Source organism: Pteropus alecto, unplaced genomic scaffold (genome assembly GCF_000325575.1).
Source record: "Pteropus alecto unplaced genomic scaffold, ASM32557v1 scaffold25, whole genome shotgun sequence".
Classification (NCBI taxonomy): Eukaryota; Metazoa; Chordata; class Mammalia; order Chiroptera; family Pteropodidae; genus Pteropus; species Pteropus alecto.
In genome coordinates, this window is record NW_006441955.1 from 31,480,029 (window position 1) to 31,501,639 (window position 21,611).

Genomic DNA, 21,611 nt, shown 5'->3' on the forward strand with positions numbered 1-21,611 from the left:
CGTCAATTTTGTCATGCAAACATCACACACAAACCTAGATGGTATAGCCTACTACACACCTTGGCTGTATAGTATAGCCTATTGCTCCTCAGGTACAAACCTATACAGCAAGTTACTATATACAAAAGAGCCTGAGATGGTGATGATGATGGTGATGGTGATGATGATGTTGATAATGATTAGCTTTAATTCACTAGTTATCACTTCTAGCACTATGTTAACTAAAAGTAATGAGACTATACATCATGCCTTATTTCTGATCTTAGGAGACAAGCTTTCAGTCTTTCACCACAGAGTATCATGGTAACTGTAATATTTTTGTAGGGGAAGTTCCCCTCTATTCCTATATTTCTGAGAGTTTTTATCACAGACACATGTTCAATTTTGTCATATCTCTTTCCTGTATAGATTGATATGATCATGTGATTTTTTTCTTATTTAGCCAATTAATATGACAGATTACATTGATTTTATATTAAACCTGCTTTGCATCCCTGGAATAAACCCTACTTGGTAATGGTGTATAATTCTTTTTAAATATTGCTGAATTCTATTTGGTAATATTTTGTTAAGGAATATTGGTCTGTAAGTTCCTCTTTTTGGTTATGTCTTTGGTTTTGTATCATAGTAATATTAGCTTCATAAAATGAATTAGGAAGTGTTTCCTCTTCTATTTTCTGTAATAGATTGTTTAGAATTGGTATTAATTCTTTAAAGATTTTGTGGAATTTTCTGGTCAACCATCTATGCTTTGGGTTTATTTTACTCTTTTTCTAGATTCTTGAAGTAGAAACTTAGATTGTTAGTTAGAGACCGTTCTTCTCTGATATATGCACATAGTGCTGTAAATTTCCCTTTTAGTCTTGCCTTAGCTGTTTACCACAAATTTTATTTTCCTTTTCATTCACTTCGATATATTTTTAAAAATTTCTCTTGATATTTTTATTTTTTGTCTTTGTTCTTTTTTTGTTGTTCTCAATTTTTTTCTGCATAACTGTGAGTTTTATTTTTTTTAGAATTGCATTTTGATTTATCTATAGTTTTTTTTAGTTTAATGTCATTATATAGCTTTTTTCATGGTTTCTTTATATACATTATATGAATATCACTTGTCATAGTCTACTGATGTCATCATTTTACTAATTCAAGTGAAGTATAGTAAACTTACCTTCATTTACATCCCTATGCTAACTGCCATTTACAATATAATTGTGTTAAATATTTCTTCTTCATACATTTACAATCACATCACACAGCGTTATAATTTTTGCTCTGTCAAACATATTTTTGAAAACTCAGGAGGAAATAGAAAGTTTTTTTGTAGTTACCCACATTTTGACTCTTTCCATTTTTTTGTTTGTTTTTTTCTGGTTTGTTAAATTTCCTTCTTTTATCCTTTCTGTTTAGAGAACTTCTTTCAGCCAGTCCTTTAGGGTAGATCTACTGGCAATAACCTCTTAATTTTCTCTCATATGAGAATGTCTTATTTTCCTTTTCTTTCCTGAAGATTATTTTCTCTGAGTATAGGATTCTTTTGTTTCAATACTTGAAAAACATTGTGCCACTTCCTTCTGGCTCCATAATTTCTGATGAGAAATCTGCTGTTATTTCAGTTTTCTCTTATAAGTATAAGTAAGCACTTCATATTCTCTGGCTGCTTTGAAGATTTTCTTTTTTTCTTTTCGTCTTTAGTTTTCACAAGTTTAGTTATGATGTGTCTTGTCATAAATATCTTTGGTTTATCTTGTTTGGAATTTGTTCAACATTTTGAATCTTTATATCTCTTGCCAAATGGGTAAAGTTTTCAGCCATAATTTCTTTGAGTACTCTTTCAGCCCTGCCTTCTTTCTTCTCTCCTCCCAAGACTCTGTGATATCAGTATGAGATCTTTTGTTATATCCCACAGTTCTCTGAGGACCTGTTTTTTTCCCCAGTGTATTTTCTCATTATTATTCTGATTGTGTATATCTTCTAGTTCACTGAACTTTTCTCTTTCTCTTCCTTACTCCGATTATCCTATTCAGTGAGCTTTTTATTTTGATTATTTTATTTTTGAATTCTGAAATTTCCATTTAGTTCTTCTTTATATATCTATTTTATTACTGAGCCTATTTGATGAGGCTGTTTTTTTAAAATTTGGTTTAAGCTTGTTCATAACTGTTCTTGAAAGCATTTTATCATAACTGCTTTAAATATTTAGTAATTTTAACATCTCTCATCTTGGTGGTGTCATTTCTTGATTGTCTCTCTTCATTGAGTTTAGATCCACCCGGTTCAAATGTTGATTACTATTCAATTTAAACCTAAACATTTTTGTATTATGTTGACTCTGAATCTTATTTAAACTCTCTGTTTTAGTTGACATTTTCTGACATTAGAAAGGGGTTCTAGTTTGTGGTGGTAGAAGTCTAGGTTTCTCACTTGGCTTCTATCAACACCTGATAGGCTTTTTGTTCTGCTGGATAGGGATGGGAGTAGCCTTGTTACACTGGATGATGGTGAAGGTCCTGACGCTCCACTATGTCTCCTCTGACAGCACCAAGCAGGGAAGAAAAGGGACTCTCACTGCTGTCATCTAGAAGTGGACATTCAGGCTTCTTGCTCAGTCACCACCAACACTGCAGCAGTGCCTTGTTACTGACTGCCTGGGATGAAAGTCCTGGCTCCCTACTTGGTTTTCTCTGACACTACCTCAACAAGGACATTTAATATTTCATTATAGACTTGTAAGGGTGGAAGTCTAATCCCTAAAAGAAAACTTAAAAAACTTACCACTGTGTTGTTCCTTAAGTCCCCAAAGGCCCTATCTTCTTCTCTCTACCTTTTAGAGTCTTATGCTAGTCTTATGTACAGTGTCCAGGGTTCTTAGTTATACTTAGCAGGAGGAATAGTGAAACACTTTTCTTGAAGTAGAAATGCTATCAGCATTTTTTATAGGATGATCCATGTAAACATACTTGTAGGTTTTAATGATAACACATGCATACTTTGTATACTGCCTGGAAACCACACATGAAAGCATTTGACAGTGTTCAGAGTTTAGCCTTCAGCCTTCCATATAGAAATTTATTTTGTCAGTCTCCATGGTGATTGAATTCAAGGCGACTCATTCAGGATAAAAATATTTATAAGAAAATGATGTATTCAATCAGACAACTAATTTATTTAATTCATAATGATTACACAATATTATTTCCATAAGGATCAGATAATGTTTGGCTGGGTAGTACATTCACAGTGAACCATGAAGAAAGAATTAGTTAAATAGTTTCATAAATAGCTTTCTTTTGGTACAACTTTTTTGTTTCCTACTTCTCATTGTGTACACAATTTATAGGCAATAAATTATTTCTCATAACAGTACTTGGGAATCCATATAACGTGAGATTTATGTCTAGAAAATACTAAAAATCTACTTTAGTTCAGATATTTGATGGCATCAAGCTCTTACAGCCCAGCTTATCTAGGTCTGAAATAAGCATACTTGCCAGAAAGTCCTGACCGGTCAACTTTTGTGCCAAGGCGCCCTCATCCATAAACATTTCTCAGATAGACACACTGCCAGTTTCCTCTGTGGTTTCTCTTTGCCTACAATCCTTACCATGAGTAACCTTTTTTTCTGTATACTTACTAATGCCCTTAGGCAGTTTACTATAAGTCCATGTTGTCCTAGGGTCCATTCTGTTTTTAGGAGTAGTTAATATGGGGTCACCTTTCCTGTCCACCCCCACCCTCCCACCTGGCATGCTCATGGTTGGGCTCTAAGAAGAAGCCCTGAAATGCACAAGTCAACCTTTCTGAAGAGAGGGTGCATAGTTTTTATCATATTCACAAAAGACTTCATGACCCCCCAAAATTATTGTGAACCACTAATGCATATTTTTGTCGTTTCATTATGCATACATAGTTTAAATCTCTTATAAACAATCTTAGCTTATTATCTACTGATGTTTTGATATTGTGATTGCCAATTTCTATGTTTTCTTCCTATAATTATAAATATTAAAATTTGGTCATTTTTTCTTGATGTTCTTTGCCTTTTACTTTTTTTCTTTTTACCTATCATCTAACTATCTATATATTTTTTAATTTAACATGCATACGTTTCTATATTAGAAGGCAAGGTAATTTATTGCTCTTTTGTTGTTTTATCCCTCGAATCCTAAACTGTTATCCACAATACAAAATACTATACCTTTTGAACATTTGTGAACTGCTTATTCTCTGCTGAGACCATTACAAAATTGATCTTTTTGCGGGGAGGGGTATGATCATGGGTTCTTTCATTTGTACAAAATGTACAACTTATTCCTCTCTATAAGTCAGTTAATATATTGAACATTTAATTAAATGTTTAAAGAGGAAAGGTGTTACCCAAAACAACAATCTTAATGTTTTCAAAAAAGTATTAAAAGATATGTTGTGGTTAAAAAAAAGATCTTTTCTTCAGCTTTTCTTCATTTTTTTCTGTAGTCTGATACATACATCTTAATGATTTAATGCTGTATAGAATTTACTTTAGTATATTTAATGCAATGTTTTAACAGCTTGATCATTATATTTTTTCAAGAAATGAGGCCTTTAATGCACTGTCAATGAAGAAATAGGTAGTTATTACTATTACGAATGGTCTTTTAAAAGACCCGAGTTTATTGATAATCTGCCACATGGAAAAGTTCATTGAGTTGGAATATGTGCCACTTTGAACAGGAGCCTAGAAGAGCATGAACTGCCATGGAGTTCAGTGTCGATCTACAGTGTTGCACATATTAGTGCCAGAGGTGCCTGTGCCTGGCCTGCCTGTGATTTCATGACTCTCAGAACATACCCCGTGTTATTGGAGGCTGTACATTTTGTGGCGGTTCTGAAATAGCTTTCATTGCAGACTATATAATTCACTACTCAAACATGAAAAAACATTATTTCAAAATGCATCCTAAGTATTTTAAATATACTGCCTACATTCTCTGCACAATAAATGTGTTGTAATAAAGCTCCCCATTGATTTGAGTCTCAGAAGAAGTTGTAATAACTATATTCAGAGTATTTTTGTATTTTTACAAAAATACAGAAGACTTCATGAACCCCCAAAATTATTGTGAACCACTAATGCATATTTTTGTCGTTTCATTGTGCATACATAGTTTAAATCTCTTATAAACAATCTTAGCTTAAGAAAGTTAAAAAAAGAAATTGGAATTATCAAATACTTGGTAAGTAAAGAATATGGCCATGTTGCAAATTGTCTTACTGGTTTTACGTATCGTCAGATGAGAAGAGAGATAGTAATTTATCATTAACAGTAGTTACTGTTATTGTTCAACTAGCTGAGATTCGATTTTAAAAAGTTTTCTAAACTTTTACCTTTTATGTTGTTTTAGGCATAACACTATGTTAATAACTATTCTTTTTGTTTAAGCAAAGTAAAAACACTGAAAAATAGAAAATGCCTATAAATATATTATTTGAATGAGGAAAGTAGTGACTCCATATTTGTACCTTTTCATAATTTAAGAAAATTTTAAAAATTATGTGATACACAACTCATATAATTTAATACACATAATGAACCAAAAACAATGATTAATTCTTAAAACATATTAGTTTTGTGCTCTAGCTAGAGTTTTAGCATCTTAAAAAGTAAAATATCCACAGACTAAATGACTTATTTTAAAAAATATTTTTAATTAACTAATTTTCAAAACAATTATTGGGCATATGAAAATTTTAAGTAGAAAGGATAATTATTAAAACTGTTAATATTGTAGTTTTTCTTTAATCATTATGTCTTCTGTAGGTAAAATGGATACCATTTATGAAATAACACATAAAATCTTCTTTTCTATATACTTGATTTCAGAAAAACTAGTGAAAATAAATTCAGCATTGTTGCTTGTAGGTGAATCTTAATTTAAAAGGCAATTCGTGCATATCTGGGCTGCTAGAGAAAGCCCTCATCCTTCTGTCAGCACTTGAATGGCAACAACACTATTTTATTTCTCTTAGGAAAAGGAGTGTGTGTGGACAGAACCAAACCATAGTAGTTTCAGACTATGATGACAGTTTGAAGTTGTTTGGAAGATAAGGTTCCTTTAAAATTATTGAAATAATAATGTATGTAGGCTTTCAGTAAATACTTGCTGAAATTAAATTGAGACTACTTCCAAATCCTATGTAGAAGTTTACAGCATCATGCATTACCTTGATTTATAGGTTCATTTGGAAAACATTGTCAATTTATAAAATGTAGTATGAACTTCTTAAAAGTCTGTCTTGGTTCCTTTTCCTTTTTCTCTCTATTTCTTCTTAGCCTTTTTCTATGGATTGTCTTTTTCTAATGGCTTCTTAAATGTTGGTATTTCCCAAGATTCTGTTCTAGGGTCTCTTTTCATGCTACATGTTCTAGGTCAGCAGTCCCCAACTTTCTGGCACCAGGGACCAGTGCTCCTAGGAGAATTTAATGCCTGATGATCCACGGTGATAGGGGAATTTAATGCCTGATGATCCAAGGTGGAGCTGAGGTGGTGATGCTTGAGCTAGAAAGCGGCTGCAAATAGAGGCGAAGATTTGGTCACTCGCCTGCCGCTCAGCTCCTGCTGTGCGGCCCGGTTCCTAACAGGACACAGACCGGTACTGGTCCAAGGCCCGGGAGTTGGGGACCCCTGATCTAGATTATCTAGATTATCAATTTCACCCGTTCCCTTGTTTTTTGCCAGATGTCTTTCTTCTACTTGAACCTTTATTCTCAGCTCTCAACCTAATATGCCCAGTTATCTACATTAATACCTCCTGAATGTGCTAGGCAATCCAACAGTGTGTTGGATATTAAGTTCATCTCTTTCTCCCCATATTTCCAACCAGCTCTCCCAAGGTGGGCGGGGAAGACCCACACATATGCATATACATAGAGAACACAGGTACTTCTGCTTTTGTTTGGAAAGCCTGCCACTAATGAGCAGCAGGCCTGGGACTTTAATCCAAGTCTTTGAGTGTGACTCTTCAGCTCAGCATGGTGACCATAATTTCTGAACCAAAATTTAAGATTCATGGTCCAACAGTATTTGAAGCCTAAAGTTGTTATTGTATTATTGCACCTAGTGCTTTTTCATATCACTTTATTAAATCATGGATATCATGGTAGGCAAGCACTAATAACAACGCATATAATATAAAGTTGCACTTGTGATAAATACAAGATATGTAGTAGGAGGTATTGTTTACACATACATTATGTGTGTGATTTGATCTAGTTGGGGAGATCAGATACTGCTTCCCTTGCAAGTGATGATTAAACTCATTGTGAAGGGTGAGGAATTCAACAGGCAGGGATGGGAGAGTGTTCAAGGTAGGTTTAACAGCTAACACAAAGATCTGGTCATAGTAGGTGCATACTTTGTGTGAGCACCTGTTTCTGTGCAAAGCAATTTGCAATCTTGTTAGAGATTTTCCACTCATTTCTTCCTTCCTTCTTTCTTGCTTTCTTATTCTGTAAAAATACTTGAAACTGAAGTTCATATTAGAGAGTAGTAGAAAGTAAAATGTAACTTCTTTTTAAACTACATGGCAGACAGATGTGAATTAGAGAAATCATGAGATTTAAGGAACAAACATAGTGAGGACTTACCTATAATGCAACGCCAACAAGAAAAAGGTTTTGTGATGGTTCATTTCTACTCTTGTTACCTAAAATTACACCAACATTTATTCACTGCCCTTCTACATTTTGGTAAACCAGGGAATAACTAATTCCTAAGTAATAAATTTGAAAATGTTTGATTAAATTTTAAGTGACTTATTTTCTAACTGCATTTTTTACTTGAAGTTTAGTATTTCGTATACTCTTTCTTTGTGTTTGAGAATTGGTTCAGGCTATAGACATTCTATTAGAAAGTAGAGTGACTTCTGAATTACACCGAAGAACTCTCTGGTCTGTGGTATTCTAAATTTGATGACCATTAATTCCTTGGTTCTATTTTATATGCATGTGTATTATTCTTCAAAGGTAGTTCTGAAGTTTTAGTCCTCAGAACATTTTTTCAACTTCTCTTACCCACTTCTTGAAAAGGAAAATTATATTTCAGAAATAGGAATTGTTTTCAGTGCTTTATAACTTATAGTGTCTTTAAAAACTGAGTTCATACCTGTTTTTCTTTACAGAAAGGGCTATTGCAAGACATGAAGTCCGAGAAATTGAGCAGCGACATACGATGGATGGCCCTCGACAAGATGTAGCTTTAGATGAGGAAGAGGACATGGTGATCATTTATAACAGAGTCCCCAAAACTGCAAGCACCTCTTTTACCAATATTGCCTATGACCTGTGTGCAAAGAATAAATACCATGTTCTTCACATCAACACTACCAAAAATAATCCAGTGATGTCACTACAAGATCAGGTAAATACCACTTAAGGAATGCATAAATGTTTTCTGGCATTTCCTCACTCAAATTTTGTATCTCAAGGGGACAAAGCATTTTAAGGGATATGTGTGCTGATCCTAATGAATTATAAGTCTCCTGGGGGAAGGGATCAACCAAACTTTTTAATAATTTTACACTCTTCACAGTATTTGATGCATTTCCTTGCATATGAAATATTTGTGAAATAAATAAATAGCTCGAATTTTTGAAGAGAAAATTGATATTCTTCAGTGTGGCATCCTTTTAAAAATATGAAATATTAGCAAGATACTGTGCAATAAAAATCATTATATTGTCTCAACTTATTATAGAGAAATTTTCATTTGATGGATACCTGTATTCTGTATGGCTCAATTTTGTGACACAATCCTCCTGAATTTCATCTTATTTTTACTAGTAGTTCATATAAATATTAGCTATAATCTCCTGGAAAACGGATTGTGACTAATATTTTAACATAATCTTATCTTTTAAGTTGTCAAGAAAATTTAGATAAACAGATGGATAGATAATTTTATGGAATAGTTTTAAGAAAGATGGAGGAAATCATCTCATGAAATGAAATTTAATCATCTCTTTAGCAGTAGTAGCACACATTTCTCTACATCTGGAATTCTAACTATAATTATAAATAAATAAAGTCCTTTCTACAGATATTGAAGGGTATTAGATCCCATGGGAAGAAAAGTTAATATTTGAAAATACTATCTAGGCTTAAATACCATATTGGGGTAGCCTTATTAGAAATGTATTTGTGATAGTCATATAGTTAGAATGTATTATTTGAAAACAGCTGAACTTGTTTTATTGTTGCAGAATTGACTATTATCCCATTATTTAGCATACCTATAACCCTTACTCTGAAGAAAGAAAATAGCATTGATTCGCTTTCTTGCTAGAAAGCTGTCTGTAAAGGCCAATAGTATATGGCATATCATCTGCCCATATAATACATGGCTCTTTGCAGTATCCTCAGTTACTCTTTTTTGTAGAACATCTGTCAGCCAAACCAAATAACACATCTATACTCGAGAAGAAACATGAGCTTGTTTAGCTCAGTGGGTCATAAAAACTATTCATTATGTAATATTGTGTATCTCAAAGGCAAGTATCCTAAATAATCAGTTATTATACAGATTTTGAATCTGTTTGCATGAGGCTTTTCTGAATATATCTTGGTTTAAAAGGGACATTTCTTAATGCTGATATAATTTTAGATTTCTTCAATAATATTTTTTAGAACAATAAAGTTAGCTTGCTTTTTCAATTTTTAGGATTTTTTGTGTCCAGCATTACAAAGTTGTCTGACAGCTACAAGATGTCTGACAATGACATTGACCATTTTTTTCGGGAAATATTAATCTACAGAAACTCACCACACATAACATTTATTGGTATCACGTAGTGATACCTTTTCCCGGTTGCATTTGGATGAGACAAAGCTTCTGTTTTTCTTTCAATCGCTTGTTAATTTTATCTATATCTATATCTACCTATCTATCTATATCTATATTGATCTCAACATAGATGTTGAGATATAGATAGATAGAGATATATATCAATATATATCTATATATAAACCAGCAGGAGAAGCATAAATGCTATCTTAAAAGCAGTTGGATTACATAATAAACAATACTTAAAACATGTTTGTGTGGGGCAGAATAGAGGAATAGTCTTACTCATTAGCTGACATACTTCAAAATGTCAGCTGGTAGTTCAGAATCTGATCTTAATTAGGAGTGGCTTGTATGCCAGGTGTTCTCTAATATACCATATCTAATTTGTTTACTGGTCTCTTGTTCTATATTGAAGCAGTTGTTCAAACAATTCATACTTACTGCTTCTCTTTCCTTTGCATGACATATTAGATAACATTTTTATTTCACTTTCAATCTAATAAACTTCATTTAAATGTAAACTTCTAAATATATCAGATGCCTTGAAAATATTTTTTCAAATATTCCCTGAACCCTATTTTGTATAACATACTTTGATTTTAATACCATATTTTGTTCTTGTGTACTATTCTCAACTGCTTTATTATTCAGATAAGAATTAAATGACCTATTTTGCTCTTCTTTCTTCTCTGAGAAATACTATCTAATCAATATGACTGAAGTGAGGTTTAAAAAATGAGATTCTAATTAAATCTGCTGTTGTCCCAGTCTTTCATTTAAAGCCCAGTTTACTCCTAAAAATATTTTGGTATATGTATAACAGGTGACCACACTCTGTTTCCTTACCTTCCAACCTCAGCAGTCCAGTTTGCTTAACATGTGCCTTTAGCCTCAGCTCTTACCAAGACTTATTTTGTACATACTGTACTAGCCATTGTGCTAAACCGTTTACATGGATAATTCTCTCAAAAACTTTAGAGACAAAGCCTAAATATTTTTGTCCTATATAAAACTCTTCAATGTGTAATAGTTATGCATATTCTGCTATTTTAAAAACAGTTGTTAACTCTACTTTTAAGTTTTCATTTATTTATTGAGTATGTAATATATACAGAGATTGTGCTACATGTTTGGGGGTGAGTAATACCAAAGAAATAAAAAGCAAGGCCACATCTTTCAGGGAGCTTTTTTATAATTTACTTGGAAATGTAAAACATAGATGCAGGAACTATGAGGACTGTTCAAAGAAAACATCAATATGTGGTATTCTCACCAAAAAATTTTTTTTTTTTTTTTTTTAGATGAGGCAACCCTTGGTTGACCTCACAGATTGCAAGGATCTTGTCAGTTTACAATCCCTTTTTTTTTTTTAATTTTATTTTTTATGCCTACAGCACACCTGTCTTCCTAGATGGTCTCCCATCCAAGTACTAACCAGGTCCAGCCCTGCTTATCTTCCAAGATCAGGTGAGATAGGGCTTGTTCAGGGTAGCATGGCCATAGACTCACCAAAATATTTAACCTGAACCTCATCTTGAGAAACAGGCAAATCCATGTTGTAGAATATTTTCTAGATCAACTGTTCTGAGTTCTTCTAAAATGTCAATATCATGATAACCAAAAAAGTCAGGGTTGAAGGTGAAGTCAAGACAATCTTCTCTAGACTAGAGAAGGCAAAAGAGACATGATAACCAAATGTAAGGTGTGGTCTGTGACTGGATCCTCGATCACAGATGTCTGCTACTTGCTTTCAAATAATTCAGGAAAAATTAAGAATATGTGTGTGTGTGTGTATATGTGTATACACATGTGGAGGCAGGGAAGAGATACACAAAAATGGCAAAATGTCGAAGGTGAATCTTGGTGAAGAGTATACAGATGTTGACTGTACAGTTCTTTCAACTTTTCTATAGATTAGAAATTTTCAAAATTAAGAAGTTGGGATAAAATAAGAGGAAAAGTTAGAACAAGGAGATGAAAAGGTAAACATTTGAGGATATAAGGCATGAGAAGACTGAGTAATAAGAAAAAGGTTGATTCAGTCATGAGAATAGTATTTTTGAGATGGACTTTACTCAGTTAATAGATAGGAATTGACAGAAAACAGGTCCTCAATCAGCTCTTCTAGCTGGAAAATGAAGTTTTTTCTAATATCATGAAAATATCTTTACATTAGAATACATCTTGTCTTTAAAGTAACTATTTCAAATAGGTGTAAGTGGCAGCATCTTTTATGATGTTTCTTAATTCTTTTCTGCTCTCATATGTTTAAGTCTGTGATCGTAATTAACCCCATTCTGTTAAGACATTGGAAATACCCAGAATTTGCATTCTCTGGGGGACAACATAGTAATTGCGTTTCCTTTTAATTTACTGTTTAGCTGACTTCTGGTCATTTGCTTTAGAGCCCATGGTCTGATATTAGTTGCAGATACTGCTTTTTCAGCACAGCACTTTAGATAGGTAGAGTACATCTCTACCTCTCTGTATGCTAATCACCAATTGAAATGCAGATTCTAATTCAGAAAGACTAAGATGGAGCCTGATATTCTGAATTTCTAAAAGCTTCTATGAGTTCTAAAACTCTTCAGAAGGTAATCTGAAACCAGCTCTTATATGTAGGGGGCAGGGAGAGATGAAGAAGGCAGACCACTCCAGCTTGGTAGGTGGCATGTGTAATATCAAGGGAACTTATGAGGCTTGTCTTGGGCAATCATAAGACTAGTAATTTTCCACACCCACCCACCAAATCTTAAAAATCGATATAGAGTTCTTAACTGGGGTCAGTCACATATACAGGGGGCCTTAAGTAGGTGTAGTCATTCACACAATCCAGATAATCTCATCATTACATTATTGTCTCAAGGCTGTGTACTTGAGCAGCTTCTAGCACAGAGAAGGCAAATGGAGCACACTTTCCAAGCACAGGAGAGGGAATAGGAGCTTCCAATTGCCCCCATCCATCTGTGGGTCAAAACCAGAAGCCACATCTTCTTGATGACCTTCCCTGACAGCTTCCACTTGATGTCAAAACTAAAGCTTCTGGGCCTTGAACCACATTTTGAATAACAAACAACCAGAACATGATTTTCAGTGGGGTTACAGGAAGATGCATATTATAATTTTCTTGGATGAAAAGGACTTACCTTTAAATTGATATTCCTACCTCCTCTGCAGAATCCAAATTCCTTTTCTAGGCCAACCGGCCCTTTTTAATAAAGCCCTCGTCTATTGCTCTGACCTTTTAGCCAGTCCTCGCCACACTTGGCCTTTCGGTTCATTGAATGCACCAAGCCTTTCCCACTTCAAGACCTCTGCACTTACCATTTCTTCTTAATGTGCATTTCTCCTGGCTTCTCACAATTTGCTTTATGCTATCTATTTAAATTTTCAGCTTAAAATACATTCTCTTAGAAAAACCTTGTTTGGTCATTCTATATATTAAATACCTCTTCCAAGTTATTGTGTTCCTGCACTCTTTTTGTATCTTTCCTATTACTGTTTGTTTCTCGTCTATCTTTTCCTCTAGTATAAGCTCTTTAAGGGCAGGAACCTTATCTGTCTTGTTCAGTCCTGTTTCCCCTGTGTTTAAGAACAGTGCCTGAGACATAGTAGATACCCCATAAATTTTTTGTTAAATGAATGAATGAACAAACCAGCCAACTTAGATTCTGAAAGTAGTACTTGGCTGAGCATAATATCATGATAATTACTGGCAGAGTGAGCCTCTCTGATGATGGTAGTGATATGATCTACCTTTAACCTCAGGTGATCTGGAACACTCTCACCCCCTTTCTACAAAAAAAAGGGTTGAACAACACAGTTCTGAACTTTAGTGAAGATGTTATATTCTATTACTGTTGAACCTTTTATTTTTATCTATTACTCAGTTTTCCTCTTTGTGTAGAAAACTTCCTCTCTAGTTTAGTCTCATAAAACTACCCATGCTGTACAATGAATGTTTATTTTAAGTATATGCGTGAGTAGGAGTTTGGTATATAGTAATTACCCAACTTAATAATAGTATTTATTCAATAGGTAGTAATTACAAAGTTGGGATTTGGCCAAGATGTTCAGAATGGCATTCCTACTTTTAGATAGTGTAACAAGTTCTTTTGTGATTATAGATAATCATACTATTGAGATTAATCTTTTTAAGAATGTAGGTCTAGATACACTGTTAGCGAGATGGTGCTTTCTTAGCTTTTTCCTATAGTACTGGTTCAGGTCTGATTCAACTAGCAAATAAATCACAATACCACCCCCTACATTGCTTGTGTTTTCCCTATAGGTATTTTCTGATTACTTGCTAGCCTGACTCTGCTTCAGTTATAAAATCTTATAAAATTCACAGTTTAGGATCTGCTCCAGGCCAGCCATATAAACATCTCTTTTCATCTACTATATTTAACTACTGCTTCTGAAACATTCTCGATAACCTATTTCAAATCAGAATATGGAAATTCTCTTTCTTCTTACCAAGCTAGAGTTTTCAGTGTCTTCAGTTTCCTTAAATTCATTTAATGCTGTTAGTTATCACTTTATCTTTCTTTAGTGCCAAGTATAGTCAGTAAGAATTCATAAAATGAACCGAGTAGCTTGCTCACCTAATCTCCATTTCCTCTTACTCCTCTGTATTCCAGAGCTTTATCTTGAGATCTTGGGTAGAATGCTTCACTGTAGAGGAAAACCAGAAGAAAAAAACTGAAAGACAATGCAAGTAGTGCAGGAGAGGTAAAAAGGCAGAAAGTGATGGATGGAGCAGGAACCGCAACTAGACTGATTAAAGGGAAAAAAACAAAAATGAAGAGAGTAGAGACAGAAAATTTGGAGTGCTAAGAGGATAAATATTAAATAATACTTTAAAAACCTTTGACAGATATACTTCTTGAAATAGAATTATTTAGATCATCATGTCCTTGGAAATCACTTTTGAAGAAGAGATTAGGATGGTATAGAATTTCAGTAGTATGTAAATGACACTTCAAAATGCTCAGACTATTTTCCAGATCTGTGCCACAGGCCCCTTTAACCTTATCGACCTCATTTGTTTGCTAAGTGCTTTTTTCTTTCCTATAAAGGGAAGGTAAATCTCAGCTCAGCATCTTTTGATTTATTGCAAATTGTAAATCAGCCACAGCTTTATTAATGAGACTTTAACATATTGCCTGAGTTAAGTGTTGATGAGATAGAAAAAAAATACATATGCATCAAGTATGTAGCCTTCAGTATTCTTTTAGTTGGGAATTAGAGAAAGATTCTGTGTTTTAGAGATTTTAACAATAAGAGTGTAGAGAATTTAAAAGAAACAATAACCAACCAGAATTTACCTCAGAATGAATTTAGGAAATAAAATTCAAAGTCCTACATAGGCGTTTAGACCACGTCTCTTAGTTTTGACCTGCGTCTTCAGCAACCCCCGAGTCTACCCAACATAATAAAAAGGGCAAGAATAAGTAAGTGGTCATTGTTGAAAATGGTTGCCCAATACAAGAGTAGTGAACCTAGTGGTTTGGAAGTTGAGATGAGAATGCATGTAATGAGGAAAATAAACAATTCAGAGAGAGAGATGAACAGAACTTTGAGATCTTGGAGGTAGAGGAGTTTTAGTGACTGGGTTTGAGGGGATTTCTTACCACTGGATAAAACCTGAAATTCTCAGTGTCAAGGTTTTTTATTAGAATCATGATATGAATGATGTCTGCTCTCCTTGCAAATCCTTCTTTTATTATTATTATTATTATTCGTATAAATTGGACAATAATATGTTAAGGAAATTAACTAATGGTGTAGAAGGATGATTGGACCAAAATCTAAGGTATGTGGTTCTTGGGCTTCAGTTTCTTTATAAAATAAAGAGTGTAGGATATTGTAGATCCCTTCCACCTCTAAAATACTGATTTTGTAAACAAGAGGGCTTGAGATTGTAACAACAGTGGAAGAGTCATACCTTGTTCTCTGCCTTTATCAGACTTCTCTGAGTCCAACTAAAGACCTACCCTTTTTCTTATGCCATTAGTTTTCAAACTGTGTTTCTTGGAATACTTTGGTTCTAATGTATTTCAGGCATCACTGTGGGGATAGAAAGAGGAGACTGAGTAAGCAGCGTTTATGTCCCCCTTTCTGTTTTATATATTGTGATAGCTTATAGTCTTTAAAATTTTTCTCTAGTTCAGTATACTTTTTTCCATATCATAAAAACAGTAAATATGAGAGTATATCCTTGCTAAAGAGACCTCAGGCCTCCTTTGCAAGAAGTACAAAAACAAGCCTCACAGTAATAGAACCAAGAGTTAGCTCCTGGGCCCACATATGCTGAAGCCTTTCTCCTCAGTGTAACCCATGGACCTGGCCATCGTGTGGAGACTTGATAGCAGTGTAGAATCTCAGGCCCCATTCCAGACGGATTGAATCAGAACCTGCATTTTAACAAGAGTCCCAGATGATTCATTTGTACATTGAAGTTTGAGCAGCCCTGAAATCATCCAGATGTTATCCAGCTTCCTGGTCTCTTTATCTCACAGTGAAGGACACACATTGGATGACATGTGTTCCTAGGAGGGTTTAGTTTAATCTTGACCTTCCCTGGGAATGGTGGAAGAAAGAAGAATACTTGAAACTTATACCTAACTCTTATTTCTGCCTGAGTCTTTCACCATGTTGTACTCTTAAGTTTCTGCTATGATCTTCTCTAACATATGGCTTATATAACACTATTTTCTCAGACTTCAATCTAGCTTCTCCTTTTATTTCTCTTATACTATCATATTCATATTAAATCTCAGTTCTGGAAAATAGAGCTGAGTTGCTAAATATGGCTTAAGTACCCTTGAACCATGACTTCTCATTCCTATTCTCTGCCTTCTATTTCCCCTTCATTTTGGCTGAAATACTAGACTTATTTTTATAGAACCAAAGGTTTGTATAAAATAATTTACCACTTAGTGACAGTTTTAAGGACTTTCCGTGTTCAACATAGAAGAATTTCTAAAGATTCAGTTTGGGGGTTATCTGATTTTTTATTTTCTGTTTCTTTTTCATTTGCCATTTGATATTTTCATTCTATTTGATGCCTTACTTGAAGAACAAATAGGAAAGAACATGAGAACCTCAAATTACATATTTATTTGGCTCTCTGTTTCGGTGGGGGACAATTAAAAATATCTGCTAAAATATAATTGTGTACTTTCTAATGCAACATAATTTTGTTATCTATAGCCAAGTTTTAGTTTTTAAGGTGTGTAAGATAATAAGATTCATTTGATTTCCCTTCTAAAAACTCCATTATTTCTCTATAATATGAGTTATTAATGCTTCCCCTAAAAAAATTCTACTGATAGAATCTTTGATATTCCCCTAGTTCACATGCTCTGACATATGCCTCCTTTTTCATTGTTTCCTTACTCTGCCCTACCAATAGGCTTTATCTGAGGCAGCCATCATTATTATTGCTATTAATTTATTGACTAATCTAGTTAAAAGTTCTCCGGTATATCTCCATGTAACTAACTCTATTCTAAAATGTAAATGAGAGATTGATAAATTGTCAAAAGTATTCAACTTTTGTTCTGTGCTTTAGATGCTGAGGTCATAGCTTGCAGATGCTTTCAGTTTAGTATAGGGTGGTAGGCCCCCACCCCTCCCTACCTTCTTTCTACTTCACCCCCACACTTTATCGTGACTCCAGAAGAGATTCTTAACCACTTACTGTTCATCATGTAGACATTTGCCTATCAAAAATATACATTTCCCTGAGAAATTGTGTATCACTGCTTTGCAACTGGTAATACTTAGGTTTATCAAGTTCTATATTAACCAATTCTTAAAATTTTTAAAATATATTTACACTTAAACAATTTTTATATTAACTAATCTTTGTATGTTTTTAATTCTAGTAAATTAAAGTAGTAATACTTAGATATTTTTTAAAATTTTATTTTACCTATATCACATCTCTAATTTCATGAATCTTTTTTATTGACAAGCTTATGATATCTGTTCTTAACTTTTTAAAGTCTTCTGATCATGTTTTCTTTAATTGTTTTGGTTTAATGATTATTAACTTTTGTTTTATTTGTTGAGTCATTAATAAAAATGAATTATTGTGAAAACATGTCTCTGAGAAGAAAACAGATTTGCTTAGAGCATTCCTATACTGAAATGCTGCCTGCTTCAGCATGTGTGTTGGTACTCACCCTCCCCTCACCTCACATGAATGTATGCACTATACAGCATTTTAAGTGATCGTGTTGTTAGCGATTTTGTTTTTAGGGTACTCTTTCACTCTTTTCTGAGTGTGGTGATAGTAGCTCTATGAATTAGTAGTTATAGAACACACTATACTTTCTTTAGTTAGAAACCTGTGTTTTAAGCTCTATAATTGTCAAACTGGTGTGGTGTGATTGGTTTTAAATGTCTAAATGGAAAGTATTTTGTGATCATTAAGTTTCATTTTCTTTAAATTGTACTTAAGTAATGAGTATGTTTTCCTTTTTTAGGTGCGTTTTGTAAAGAATATAACTTCCTGGAAAGAGATGAAACCAGGGTTTTATCATGGACATGTTTCTTATTTGGATTTTGCAAAGTAAGTTATACCTAAAGTGACATGTTAAAGAATGCTTTGTACTTTAGCAAGCTAAAAAGGAATAAATTCGTTAAATTTTTATGATTTTGATTTTTTTAAAAGTACTGGCTTGTCTTTGCCACTTTTAGATGTAATTTAAATATACCTTCTAGTGTTTTACTGCCCTCTAGTGTTCATAAATTGATAATCGTCATATCCATTTTAGAAATTCAAGGTCGATTAAATTTTGGTAATATTCTTTAAAGTTATTTATCATTATTATGTTTCTGTTTCTCGTACAAGAAAATGACACTATTTTAGGAGAGCCCCAAGTTTTAACCTGGAGGCCGGATTGTGACTTACCATGTCATTGCCTGAGAACTGAGAAAGCAAAGAAGCCATCACTCAGTATTGGTGCCCCAGTACATCTGCTGCTCAGCGAAGACGCTGTAAAGAATACACATTCCCTTAGGCGACCTTGTTTTGGCTTTGCAATTGTGATATATTCAAAGGAGACTTTTTAAAATACAGTGATTATCCTTCATTTTCCTTTATAGTGATTTGCCTGAAACTGGAAATAAATAACACTCATTTTCCGTATTTTGGAGGGGAGGAGTAGGTCAGAGTGTTTCTATCATAATTCTCAAGAAAAGTTCGTAAAACTACAGGCCTGCTTACAGTATCCAAGCTCTATGTGGCTCCCCCTAGAGTCTGTGCTATGTTGCGTACTAATCAGAAAACTGTTCAAAAGGATTATTCTCAACATAGGCAGCTTGTGAGTCCATTTGACTGGTTTTTTGTAGCACGTAGAGTACTATTATATAACCTCAAATCCAGATTTTTTTCCCTAATAAGATTTTGCACTAACTTTAAAAACACTAAAAGTATATTTTAAAAATTATTTAAGCTTAGACATGTTTGCTCAGTCTTTTCATTAGCAATCATGACTTCAAAGTAATGCATCCTCAAGTATTTGTCATCTTTAAAGAGCAGTCTGTGTAAATAAAATTTGATAAATTAATTTGATATCTCACTGCCATTTTAATTTTTTAAGTTTGTCAAGAAAAAGTTGAATGAAATATTTCTGATTCAGAATAACAAATCTTAACTTTTTTGAAAAGCATGTAATTAAAATGATTCTCCCAAATATTACATGCATAAAACAATATATTCTTATTTCGAGTTTACCGCTAGTATTCAAGACGTTTCAACAAAATGATAGCTTTAAAGTTAGATGTACATTTTCCTATAAATAATTCATACCACAATATTGAAAACATTTTATAGGCAGCTTTAAAATAAACTAATTATTTTTTCTTTGCAGAGGCATTGAACCAATTTCATAAACTTCATTCATATGCATATTTTCCCTCAGGGCTGCATTATCCTTCAATTGAATGTTTGTTACCCTTTCACCTAAATGATTTATTTTTTCCACACACAGCTTGGTTTCTAATACTTGAGGTTTTCATTATTAAAATAATATATTGAGTACTTTTGCTTTTGGCAAAAGTCATACTTAGAATGAAGCTCTGGTATATGCTGGGGTTCTTGCAATTGAAAGAGTATAATGCTTCTTGAAAAGATTAATCTCATTTATTAAATACTAACATGAACATTTAAGGGTTTGAATAGTTTCATAATGGGTCTCATTATTGGAAGTGAGAAGTATTATGAGAATTTTTAATAGAATTTTGCCACGATTTTAAACAAATACCTAAAAAAGTCAACTAGAGAAAATATATGTAGTTAAGAACTATTGTAAATATAACTAGAATCTTTTAAAATAATTTTTAGTTTGATATCCCTACTCAGCATGGATAAGTAAAGAAGACAGAAATATCACCTTACCAATTTTTAAAATACTTTATACCTCAAAATATATTCTTTTATATATATATATTCTTGATTGACCTCACAAATTGCAAGGACCTTGTCAGCTTACAGCACCTGGTCTTCCTAGGTGGTCTCCCATCCAAGTACTAACCAGGCCCGACCCTGCTTAGCTTCCAAGATCAAAATATATTTTTGATTGGCATAGTACTTTGTGGAGTCCATTAAAATACTTGCCATCAGGAGAAAACGATCAAATTTAGTAAAAGAACTATTTAATCACATAGCTTTTCAATTGCCTTAGCAGAAACATTAAGAATAGTGCAAACCCAGTAAACCCCAGGAAACCCAGGAAGTAAGAAATAAAACATGAAAAGTGCTTTCCGGTTTGGACTGATTCCTAAGAAGCACACATTTTATTTGCAGGCCTATGTTGTCAGCTCAAGCCATGTTTTGGTTATATTTATCTGGTTTTATTCATAACTTTAGAATAATAACAAAAATATCTTCTCGTTACATATTTTCTCCTGACTTACTTTTTTTTGTCTTAATCCTATTCTTGATTTTTTAACACATTTTTCAGTGCTTTTCCATTTTTCCTTTTCATGTTCAATTATTATTTCTTTTTAAATGGTGGACAAAACAATTATAAAATAATGTAGATGTGATAAATTAATGTCATAAATTTAGAAATTTTTCAATTAAAAAAATTGTATAGATTGGACATTGTCAAAAGTCCTATCATGCAGACAATATAAAGGTGAATAAGTTGCAGTTCTTGTCCTCACTGAAATCCCATTTTTCTATAATTATCAGTTTATTATGTTTCATTATAAAGAGTGAAAATATTACTGATTACCCTTCCTTTCAAAGTCATACTATTCATTGATCAGCAGCATTTATTACCCTCACTTTGATTTTCTTCGAATTCTACAAAAGAAAAACATTAGAACATGTCTTTCAAAAACCTTTTCTATAACATTATTTTTTTCTTAATGAATAATGTTCAGCTAAAAGAAAACTGTTTTAATGGTGGTTTTGATCAGACTCTGCTGAGGTTTTTTTTTATGATCTAATAACCTAAGGGTCACATGTCAGCATCTATCTTAGAAAGATACTTGGAATTTATTTTTTATACAGCAGTCAGTTTATTCAAGGACACATCAGGTGTGTATACCTTTTTTGTTGACCCCAGGAACGAGTATGAATTTTCACTTTGCTTTCTCCATAACATTCCGCTGCTTGCTGCTATCTTTCAGAATAATTAAGGTGTATCAGTAAAGAAACAGATATGTCAGGACAAGAAACAAATAACTAAATGCTTTACTAGGTTCGAATGTCCTATAGAGTAATCAAGTGACAATATTTTAGGCTTAAATAGATGTTGTATACTG

At 33.3% G+C, this 21,611-nt stretch overlaps 1 protein-coding gene and 1 pseudogene across 4 annotated transcripts in view; one reads left to right on the forward strand and one right to left on the reverse strand.

The window, feature by feature from the left end:
* HS2ST1 (heparan sulfate 2-O-sulfotransferase 1) overlaps positions 1-21,611 on the forward strand; it is a 163,322-nt gene that overhangs the window by 122,733 nt on the left and 18,978 nt on the right. For all 4 annotated transcript variants that reach the window (XM_015595293.2, XM_025051908.1, XM_025051909.1 and 1 more), the window contains 2 exons: positions 8,158-8,396; positions 18,320-18,405. In XM_015595293.2, the coding sequence (XP_015450779.2) occupies positions 8,158-8,396; positions 18,320-18,405 (325 nt within the window). The remainder of the gene's footprint in view (positions 1-8,157; positions 8,397-18,319; positions 18,406-21,611) is intronic.
* LOC112485965 lies at positions 11,207-11,326 on the reverse strand (annotated as a pseudogene).